At 36.6% G+C, this 10897-nt stretch overlaps 1 protein-coding gene across 1 annotated transcript; it reads right to left on the reverse strand.

Annotated features, from left to right (window-relative positions):
* slc41a2a (solute carrier family 41 member 2a) lies at nt 1-6439 on the reverse strand. The gene is made up of 10 exons (XM_052122733.1): nt 6071-6439; nt 5872-5979; nt 4746-4817; nt 4506-4650; nt 3846-3992; nt 1355-1502; nt 1090-1169; nt 857-988; nt 574-722; nt 1-407 (listed from the first exon to the last, which is right to left on the reverse strand). The coding sequence occupies exons 1-10, from the start codon at nt 6437-6439 to the stop codon at nt 246-248; spliced, it is 1512 nt and encodes a 503-aa protein (XP_051978693.1). The 3' UTR covers nt 1-245.
* Nucleotides 6440-10897: the final 4458 nt, after the last annotated feature.

Here is a 10897-nt window from a genome sequence, read left to right on the forward strand (position 1 = left end):
ATTGTCACACATGGCAGAGGCAGCATTTGTGCAATTCATTGAATCTCACACAGTGATCTGACTGGCATGCATGAAGATCTTAAAAAAAAATTCCTTGTTCACTACAAATATTTCTAGTACAGATGTTCAGTTAGAGGAACTGTGCTAAGAAATGCCAGAATGTAGACCAACACCACATCCCAGCACATCAGGAAATCATAGATTACATATAATATGTTTTGGGAGGTTACTGCCTTCTACATTCTTTATGTCATCAATGACATGAGATGAAAACAAAGTGCCAGAAAGGCAATGCCCAGCAGATCCCCCAGAGCTGTCAGATAGGGTATGGAGAAACTATCAGGATCCCTGCCGTACCTCCACAAGCAATTAACCATCACATCAGCAGTGCAGAGCAGTAGAAAAACCTGCATGGAATAAGATTAGGCGATGGCAAAAAATATAGGCATTTTGCTCATTATGGACAATGTGACAAAAAAAAAACATATGTAACAAACCATTACCCTAAGCATTAACAATAGTATAAGTGATGCTTGCCTTAGAAAGCACAAGTAATGGACCTTGGTTACTTGCCTGTGTAAAAGCTGCTGCCAAATAGAAGGAAATGAAGACAGGAGTGGGTGGGGTTGGGCTGCCTTGTATTAGGTAAATAGTGTAGAAGAAGACAAGATGACCTGGGATGGCCAATGCGAGCAGCACCTGCGCTGATCTGCCATTTGGCCCTGCCAGAAGCACATTGAAAGCGGTAGTGATTAGATGATGATCACAAAGTATCTTTGTACCGAGATGCAGACATTACAAGCTCATAGAGTTGCTTAGTTTTTCAATGCACTTCTATGCAGATATTCATTTTTACCTTTGGCACAAAAGCTGCGACAGGGGCAGTAACATCTTTTAGCATCGTCTGGAAGCTCCCCCAGAGTACAGTGAAAATGAAGATATGTAGCTATGCGACTAGCCTGGATGGAAACCAGATTACCACCAACACCTTAAGGGGATGTTAACATTGGAAGGTATCACATTTGAAGCAATACATCACAGTGGATTAGAGCCCAGCAAGTGAGTTTTCATGTGTTTTGTTTGACCCACCATTTATAACAGGCGTGTAAACCACAATTCCCTCAAGGTTTGGATCTGAGATGGTTCTGTCCAGAATTAGTCCTCCAAGACTGGAGATATGAAGCAAAAGAACAAGTACTTATATACTGTAGTAGTTGCCTATAGCAACAGGGGCTGTTTCTCTATTGTAATGTCTAAAGTAGAAGTTGGCAGAACTGGTCTGAACAGTTGCAACATGTAAACTGTTTATGTTATTGATGTAGCAAGTTTTTTTTTAGTGTTTGGATTCATTTACCTGCTGATCACCATAGCAGTGACGATTGGCTCCCAACTGGAATACAGCAGGTTATGGCTCGCAGGGTGCCGAAATGAAATAATTACCCACAATGGGATCAGGCACACAAATAGAATACACACCAAGTAGGCAATGTAAGGGTAAGGCTCTACAAACAGCAAGATCAAGAATAAAAGAAATAGTTCTGATTTAGAATTTTCTTTTTTTAATTTTGACAAAGTACAAATCTTAAGATTTAAGATTGATGTTCTTAAAAATGTGAGCGGCGCTTGTCCATATAAAAATTGCAGCCATGATGCGAAGGTGGTTACCAGGGTGCTGCTATGTGGTTGCTAAACTGTTCTGGATGATTTTAGTGCATTGATATGCTGTTTCTATGTGTGATTCCTTACTGACACAAGTCAGAATAGACCACCCTCAAGATATTCTGGTCCTTCCACGGCTCCAACATGAACAGATACTTTTCATGTCAACAAACTGTGCAGGACGAGTTATACGCTAAAGATACATTACTTGGGGTTAGGGGTTTGTTCAAATCTACAAACCGAGGTATGCACACAATAATAACTAGCCTATTTCTAGCTACACTAAAAGCTGGGTTATTTTTTCAACCCAAACGCTGGGTTGGGCCTGTTGGGTCATTTTATTAGGGCTGCAACACACCGCTCTACACAATCATCATGCAGAGCTTTGTATAAAACATGAAAAGCATTGGTTGTGCATGGTAAATATTAAAAATGTATTTGAGATTAGAGTAGAAAAAAATTCAGGGACAAAAATAAGCTGACTATTAATGAATAAATAAAATGAACAACCCAGTGGCCTGTTATCTCGTGGCCTGTTGAGCACGTTACCACGGAGACATCGCATCACGTTACCACGGAGACATCGCATCACGCTATTCCCCGTAGCATCCACACACAACTGACCATGCACCCCACTAAGAGCACGTAAATGGTGCACCCTTTTTTTAAGTAGATATTTTGAAGCATAAGTTGACAAATTTTAGAAATATATACACTGGCAGCCAAAAGTTTGGAATAATGGGCAGATTTTGCTGTTTCGGAAGGAAATTGGTACTTTAATTCACCAAAGTGGGATTCAACTGATCACAAAGTATAGTCAGGACATTACTGATGTAAAAAACACCATCACTATTTGAAAAAGTAATTTTTTATAAAATCTAGACTTCCAGCAGCCATCACTCCAATACCTTATCCTTGAGTAATGATGCTAAATTGCTAATTTGGTGCTAGAAAATCACAGTTGAAAGCTATTTGGTTCATTAAATGAAACTTAAGTGTCTTTGTGTTTGTTTTTGAGTTGTCACCATATGCAATAGACTGGTATGTCTTAAGGTCAATATTAGGTAAAACATAAACAGCTTTTCTCTTTCTCATTGCTTTGAGGAATGAAGACTATACAATGCTTGAAATTGCCAAAAAAATACTGAAGATTTCATACAAATTTGTACACTACAGTACAGTCTCAGTAACTGGATCTAACAAGGACAGAAAGAGATGTGGAAGGCCAGATGTACAACTAAACAAGAGTATAAGTACATCAGAATCTCTAGTTTGAGAAATAGACACCTCACGTGTCCTCAGCTGACAGCTTCATTGAATTGTACCCGCTCAACACCAGTTTCATGTACAACAGTAAAGAGAAGACTCAGGGGTGCAGGCCTTATGGAAGAATTGCAAAGAAAAAGCCACTTTTGAAAGAGAAAATCCAAAAGAAAATGTTGGAGTGGGCAAAGAAACTGTATTGGATTGTAAGGTGCGTGAGAAGTGCCCGACAAGACACCCACATCTATGGCAAGTGCTACAGGAAGCGTAGGGTGAAATGTCACCTGAGTATCTGGACAAACTGACAATTATAATGTCAAAGATCTGCAAAGCTGTCATTACTGCACGTTATTAATGTCCTGACTATACATTGTGATCAGTTGAATGCCACTTTGGTGAATAAAAGTACCAATTTCTTCCATAAGAGAAAAATCTGTACATTATTCCAAACGTTTGGAATTTTGTGACCATAAAAAAGCACAATTTCCTTAAGGTGTGCCTTTAGCCCTATTGTACCCTACATGTTTTCAAACATTTCAAAATAACAAAAGTGTAGACAGTACTATTGTCACAATAGACATAGTGTGGCTAGCTAAGATTAGCTCACAGACTCAATGTTATCTTCATTTCAGTTTGTTAGCTAGCTGGGTGGGCTTGGATCCGGGGGAGGCAGGCCTCCAAGTAGGACCGCTTAGAGCCCCATATGCTCAGAAATGGCCCTGAATAATAAAAGAAAGCACCGCTTTTCATTTAAACATTTTAGTTTAAATTCTCATTAGCACTGTTTTAAATAAAGTGGAAAAACAACCCTTTAACTCATCGATTCCATTTGATTGTAGACCACTCAATATCTGAAATCTTGACAAAAGGATCACCAACCTAGTCTTTGACAAGTTTTGGATGTTTACTTATTCCCTTCTCACCCATGTAGTAAAAGAAGCCTTGACTGATGATGGCAAGCAGTCCCAGTGTGATGAGGTCACCAAAGCTGGCAGCGATGGGTGTGGCTATGTTGTCTGGGTTGATGCCTACCTTCTTTGATCCAACAATCACACCAACCATTATGATCCCTAGAAAGAGCAGGTTTTGATTATATCAAAACCTTTCAAAAACATTTAAATATACTTTGTACAATTGCAGTTCAATTATTATGTTTAACTAGATCATGAAATTTCATTGCATTCAATGCTAAATGGTGATTATGCAAGCTATTTGGCCTGAGGATATTGAGTCTATAGTTAGGCCATGTGTTTGCACACATGGAAAATTGGTTTGCATGCCCAAGATCACAAGCAAGGAGTCATTCAAGTGAGAATAATCTCATGATCAGCACCATGGTCAGATCTAAGGGGGGGCTAGGAGGGTCACAGCCTGTCAGTTAGGGCCGCTTGACCATTCTGCATTTTTGGTGGGGCACTTGAATGTTAAACATTCAAGTGCCTCACCAACGATGCATCCTGGTACCAGCCCTGAACATTTAGTGTAACCACACTGATGTTAAAGAAAACACTTCAAATTATTTAAAGATTTCAACAGATTGTAAGTGTTCCATCTAAGCAGATGAGAATTCTACAGATGCAAACCTTGTAAAAAGGATGCCATGAATGCAGTCAGTACACTGCAACAACAAAGCAGAGCAACATGGTTCACAATGAGCTGCTCCTCTAGGATCCATCCAAGGGCCGAGGCTACCAGCGCAGCCAAGAATCCTAGAACAGTAGCTTGGACCTGCAAGAAAAAAAAGAAGAAGAAAAAAGAAGATATCATTGTATGGGAACAAAACTTCCCCAGACACACATCTAATGAGTAAATAACCCCCAAACCTGCTTGAGGGCAAGATTTCCAATGATCAGGTTCCACCTCTCACTTGTGGAGTTCATTCTGCCAACATTCACCTGCAATATTCAATATATAAACAGATATTCAATAGTTACATTCTTTAAGGAGATTTATTGTTTGACATATTTGATGTATAAAACATTCCAAACAAATCATGCTGTCTCTTATACACACTGGTTCTACTAAAGCTTTACTCTATTCTGAACATTTGTTCATGTTTAAACCGTAAAGTTTTTCATGGTTATACTCAAACTGCTAAGAGACAGTCAAGCATAACCATGAGGCTGTTTTTTTAACAGCAGAGTGATAAGTTCCACACCATGACAAACAGCATGTGATGAAGGGAGAAGATCAAAACACAAATGCACAGAAGACTAGGAGGAAGTATGTCAACTGTGGTGGGACAGATTTAAGAAAATTTAAAATTATGTGAAATTTTCAGATCTTCCATGACAATACATTTAGTTCAATACATGATTCTGCAGCAAAACTACAGGTCAAAAGAATAACCTTAGAAAGGTGCATCATTATTTTATTTTATTTTTACATATAGATAGGTACAGTAGGTCTATTACTAAAATCAGTTAACTTCAGTACCCATTGTTACATCATATGCCAATGGTGTGAGTCCAAAAATTGCAAGAAAAAATACTTTGGCCTTTCATAATCATTCATGTTTATTTTGCTGAGGAGACTTCTCCATTTCCTAATTCGCACCATGGGTTTGTGAAAGAAACAGATCAATATTTAAGTCCTTTTTACAGTAAATCTCCACTTTCACATTCTTCTTATGTTTTTGGCAATTCACATTACTTGTGCACTTCACCACCTAATGGGCATGCAGGAAAATATACAGTAAAAAGGACTTAAATATTGATCTATTTCTCACCACACCTATCATTTCACATGGATTAAACCACTGGAGTCTTATGGATTACTTTTATGCTGCCTTTATGTGCTTTTTGGACCTTCTGAGGCCACCATTCACTTGCATTTTATAGACAATCTGGGATGGCATGAGGGTAAGAGAATTTTCATCTTTGGGTGAACTATTCCTTTGATACTAGTCCAAATGGCTCTTTATTGCTAAATAGTTAACAGAGTTATTACTGCTGTTGAGAGTCGTGATGCCAGTGTCATCTCCAGGTTCCCTTTTAGGCCAAGAAGAGGTGGGACTAGGATGAATATCTCAGTCACATTCCGAAACACGTCCCAGTGCTGTCACACCAAGACAAAATAAGATTGTTTGCAGACATTCACAATTAACTTATACAAAATCACCCATAACCCCATTATCTCCCAAACTCACCTGCACTATGTCCAATAACATCCCTGCCAGCACTGTTCCAAAGCCTGCCAGGAGGAACGGAACCAAAATCTGTATCACCATGGCTCGGACAGACTCTCCCGGCATCTCCTGGCCATGACTATTCTGGGGTTCATCCTGTAATATAGTCCCAGAGGCTGATGATGTCCCAAAAAAACCATTGGGAAGCAAGGGATCTGACTCAGCATACTCTTTTTCTATGTTATTGCAGATACAGTGAGTGAGGCTTGATGTTTTGTCAGGTCGTCCTGTCTCCAGATTGGACACAAATGGATGCTCATTTTCTCTGGAAGGCAGGTTAGCTGAGCTCAGCTGCCATCCCTGTTGTTTTGGTTCTGCAACGGATCCCATTATCATCACACAGCCTTGTCAAATATGTATTCCAGAAATGTGAGAGGTCTGATTTCAAAGTATCATGCAGAGTTTGCTTTGTGTGAAACATAAACATGTACAAATAATTAAGCTTAGGTGCTGTGTTTCACTTGTTGGCTATTCAGGGTAAAGATGAGATCACTGTTAACTAGTATGGGTACTCAGATCTGTTCTTGTATGATGTAGCTTGGTTGTTTATTCAATGCTGAATTGTGATGATGTAGTTGCTGGACATCTCATCTGAAAAACAATGAACACTTAGGGAAAAATAGCAAAAAGTAATCAAAGATAAATTATTAGAGACTAAAACATGATTTCTTCCTATTCCAAACATGATTTCATTCCTATTCCAAAAACAAAACTTAAAACATAAACGCCATCAGATAAAACTGTTAGCAAATTGTTGCTTCAGAGTAAAATATTCACAGTTCTGTATCAATTTCTTCATTAACATATGGTAAAAAGAGCAAGTATAGAAGAACTGTAGAAACTAAGTTCCAAGTTCAAAATAAAGGTTTTTATTTGTTCAAATATATAACAGTACAACATACAACAGTACTTACATTAGAAAACACATTCAATTAGAAAATAATAAATTACATATATCACAATGTGAGAAATATTGAGAAATAGGAGAACCCCATTCAAGAATAATGTTTTCCAAAATGTGAATGTGATTGTGCTTGCATGCATAGCAGGTTTAAGTTTTACTCTGAATGTCCTCAAACTTATGAAAGCTGGACATTGAGACTACAGTAGCATTAATGAGTAGATAACCGGTAGCCTAAATTTAGGAGAAACAGTGCAGTGCATGTTCTCCATCCAGACACATTCATGCAACATAATTATTATTCAGTGTGTAGGAGGATGTACTTTTCTATTGGTGTAAAATTACATATCAATATCAAGCATAAATATAACTTAAAAATACGTACATTTTAACAATATTTGTGCTGACATATTCACTAATATTTAAAACACACACACACACGCACGCACGCACACACACACACAAATAAGCTTTCCGTCAATGAAGCAGCACTTTGCTCTAAAGCCACTGTTTACAAACCCTTACCCCAACGAAGCACAGCCCAAAAACCAACAAGTTGTACATATGGCCAAGGGTTGCGCATATTTTCCTCTTCTCTCTGCCATTCAGCCCTCAGTCCACACTGCAGTTGAAGTCCTCTGACAGTGTGACAGTAGTGAAGGCAATCAGCAGACCAGCAATGAAACACCTCTGTGTTTGTTCTAATGTCTCTACTTCCCACTGACTAATTCATTTGACATACATTTTCATCAGGAAAAAAAATTATAAAAGCAAAGACAAAATATGTTTGCGATGGTATAAGATTATACATTTGCCCCCAGATCTCTGTGGATCAGTGGACTGGCAAATAATGGTATCTTTATTAAAACATGTACATTGTTCCAGACGTATGTTTTGTCATGTTATACTATGTTTCTACCAACTGGACAGAGTGAGCACTGCAAGTCACAAGTGATAGCGAATATTTTTATGACTCAAATAAATATAATTCCCTACGGTGGCCGACAGAGCTCAACGTGCTGTAACCTAAAGAAGACACATGCAAATAGAACAAAAACGCATGCAAATAGAAAAAAAACGCATGCAAATAAAAAAACACCCGCAAATTAAGAAAACATCTTCATCAGTTTCACAACACACGTGTGCTCCAAATACTCACAACACAACAAAATACAGAAACGCGCTGCAAAAGCTCACAACACAACCAAATACAGAAACGCGCTGCAAAACGTCACAACACAACCAAATATAGAAACGCGCTGCAAGTAATACAGACCACAACGGAAATGTTTCCGGGGGAACCAAATAAGTGACGAACCCGGCTGGGACGTGCTTATTGCACGTGAGCATCCCTATGCCCTACTCCCTTCGAAGGGTTAGACGGCAGAGCTCTTCAAGTGGGACTTTAGAGTGAGCATGGCACTAGTGTGCCATTTATGTAGCCGTTTGGAACGCACTTGATGAAGGGAGCAATGAAAGACAACTTCCAACGTAATTATTTTCATCTGGGATGTTCCCATGACAACGCAGCACGTTGTCCATCAGCTGAATAGCTGTTCTGAGGACAGAAATGTAATGCTGTTAACATAACGGTTGCAAATAAATTTATTTTTACTTTACAAAAAAACTGTTAAAATATGCGTTTTATATATCTGTTATACATCTGTGTGTCAGTGTCTCAACTTTAAAACATTGGACCCTACATTACCTACACCTTCTTATGAAACTTTTCTTTATGAAAATTTAAACATAACATGAAACAATTTGTATAGTGTAACTCAGAGCCATGGAGAGAATGGCTCTGGTGTTACTGATGTAAAGATTAATATCTTTCCTTCATGTTCTTCTTCTCTATCTTTTTTGTTTATTTTAGTTTTCAGCTCATTGTTCTTTTCTCATTTCTGATGACATTGAACATATTGTTAATACATTTTGTATATTGTATACAAGTTGTATGTCATAAAAAATTAATATCTGTATGTTTTGCGGAAAAAAAGTTAAAATAAATAAAATAAAGTAGAATTTTGAGCTGTAAGCAAAGAGTAGAACAACTATAAAAAAGTATAATATTACAATATAATATTATAATATTATTTCTATATACAATATATTACAATATTATTTTAATATTATAGTTTATTTATAAATATATATATATATATATATATATATATATATATATATATATATATATATATATATATATATATATATATATATATATATAGGCTTTCACTTCTTGTCAATATCAGTTATTTGCTGTAAGCACGCACGTCCCAGCCGGGTTCGTCACTTATTTGGTTCCTCCGGAAACATTTCCGTTGTGGTCTGTGTTACTTGCAGCGCGTTTCTGTATTTGGTTGTGTTGTGAACGTTTGCAGCGCGTTTCTGTATTTTGTTGTGTTGTGAGTATTTGGAGTACACGTGTGCTGTGAAACTGATGAAGATGTTTTCTTAATTTGCTGGTGTTTTTTTTCTATTTGCATGCGTTTTTTTCTTTTTGCATGCGTTTTTTTCTATTTGCATGCGTTTTTTTCTATTTGCATGCGTCTTCTTTAGGTTGCAGCACATTGAGCTCTCTCGTCCACCGTATTATTCTCTGAGATTTCTGTATAATTCAACCTAAATTACAAACTTTCTATTAGGGCTAAGTAATATTTAAGCTTACCTTTAAAGTACTATTCAGAGTTCAAAACAAGTTAAGCCCAATTAACAGTATTTCTAACATAACACAATGTTGATTACCAATTTTTTTATTTCGACTCATCCTAATTTTCTAAAAATAATAATAAAAAGTAAACCCTAAAACAAGGTGGGTCATATACTATATTCTCAGGGTCCTATGTTCTCCAGATGTATATGGTTCTATGTTCCCCAGATTTATAGGGTCCTATGTTCCCCAGATCTATAGGGTTAGATTAGGGTTAATATTTATAAAACATAATATATAATATTGATAATATTTATGAACTATTTTAACTTTAAATTGGTCAAATTTGACCCGAACACAATAGGAGGGTTAATATGTGTTATCAGAATATTGAACTGGGGGACATGGACCCTGGGAACACAGATATGCTCACAACGACGGTAAAAAGTAAGATTTAAACATATTTACAGCTCAAATAATACACAAGTTTTAACAGAAGAATTCATTAAAGTGCTTTATAAAATTTAAGCTTTACATTTCTGCCTTTAAACCCTCCAAAACACGGCCCCATTCACTTCCATTTTAAGTGCTTCACTGTAACCTCGATTTTTTTTGTTTGTTTATGATGTCAATTGAACTTAACCGTATTAACTAGTATTGAACCTGCAATATTCCTTTAAACTGCAATTTTCTTTACTGTTCCATGCCATTTCTCGACTATACAGTATACATATTTCAACAGACGTCGTTTAGCTCAATTGACAGCATTAAAAAAAATAAAATAAAAATCGCGTTTACAGTGAAGCACTTAAAATGGAAGTGAATGGGAAATAATATATATATATATATATATATATATATATATATATATATATATATATATATATATATATATATATATATATATATATATATTAAAAGGTTCTATAAGTAAAATGATATAATTAGTAAATATTTACACTTATTTGCTTTACACCCCCATTCCACATCCTAGCGTAATTTTGTAATTCTGTGAGAAATAAATAATATTGTTTTTTTCGAATGTCATCATCTTTCATCTTATAGATAATACATATGCCATTAATATTATAAAAGTAGGTTGACATCTTTTACGTTTACGTTTATGCTGCGAAAAAACTAATAGATAATTTTCATTGAAGGGCTTTTATTATGTAATTTATTCAGGCGACGTACCGGAAGTTTAAGCTCCAGGGTGCAAATCATGTGATGTTGTGCT

Source organism: Xyrauchen texanus, chromosome 49 (assembly GCF_025860055.1).
Source record: "Xyrauchen texanus isolate HMW12.3.18 chromosome 49, RBS_HiC_50CHRs, whole genome shotgun sequence".
Classification (NCBI taxonomy): domain Eukaryota; kingdom Metazoa; phylum Chordata; class Actinopteri; order Cypriniformes; family Catostomidae; genus Xyrauchen; species Xyrauchen texanus.

Coding starts and splice junctions, on each gene's coding strand:
- slc41a2a (XM_052122733.1), bottom strand. CDS start 6,439: ATGGGATCCGTTGCAGAACCAAAACAACAGGGATGGCAGCTGAGCTCA. Junction 1,503..3,845: donor AGGCTTCTTTTACTACATGG/GTGAGAAGGGAA, acceptor TGCTGTTTGTAG/AGCCTTACCCTTACATTGCC. Junction 723..856: donor TCGCAGCTTTTGTGCCAAAG/GTAAAAATGAAT, acceptor TGCTTCTGGCAG/GGCCAAATGGCAGATCAGCG.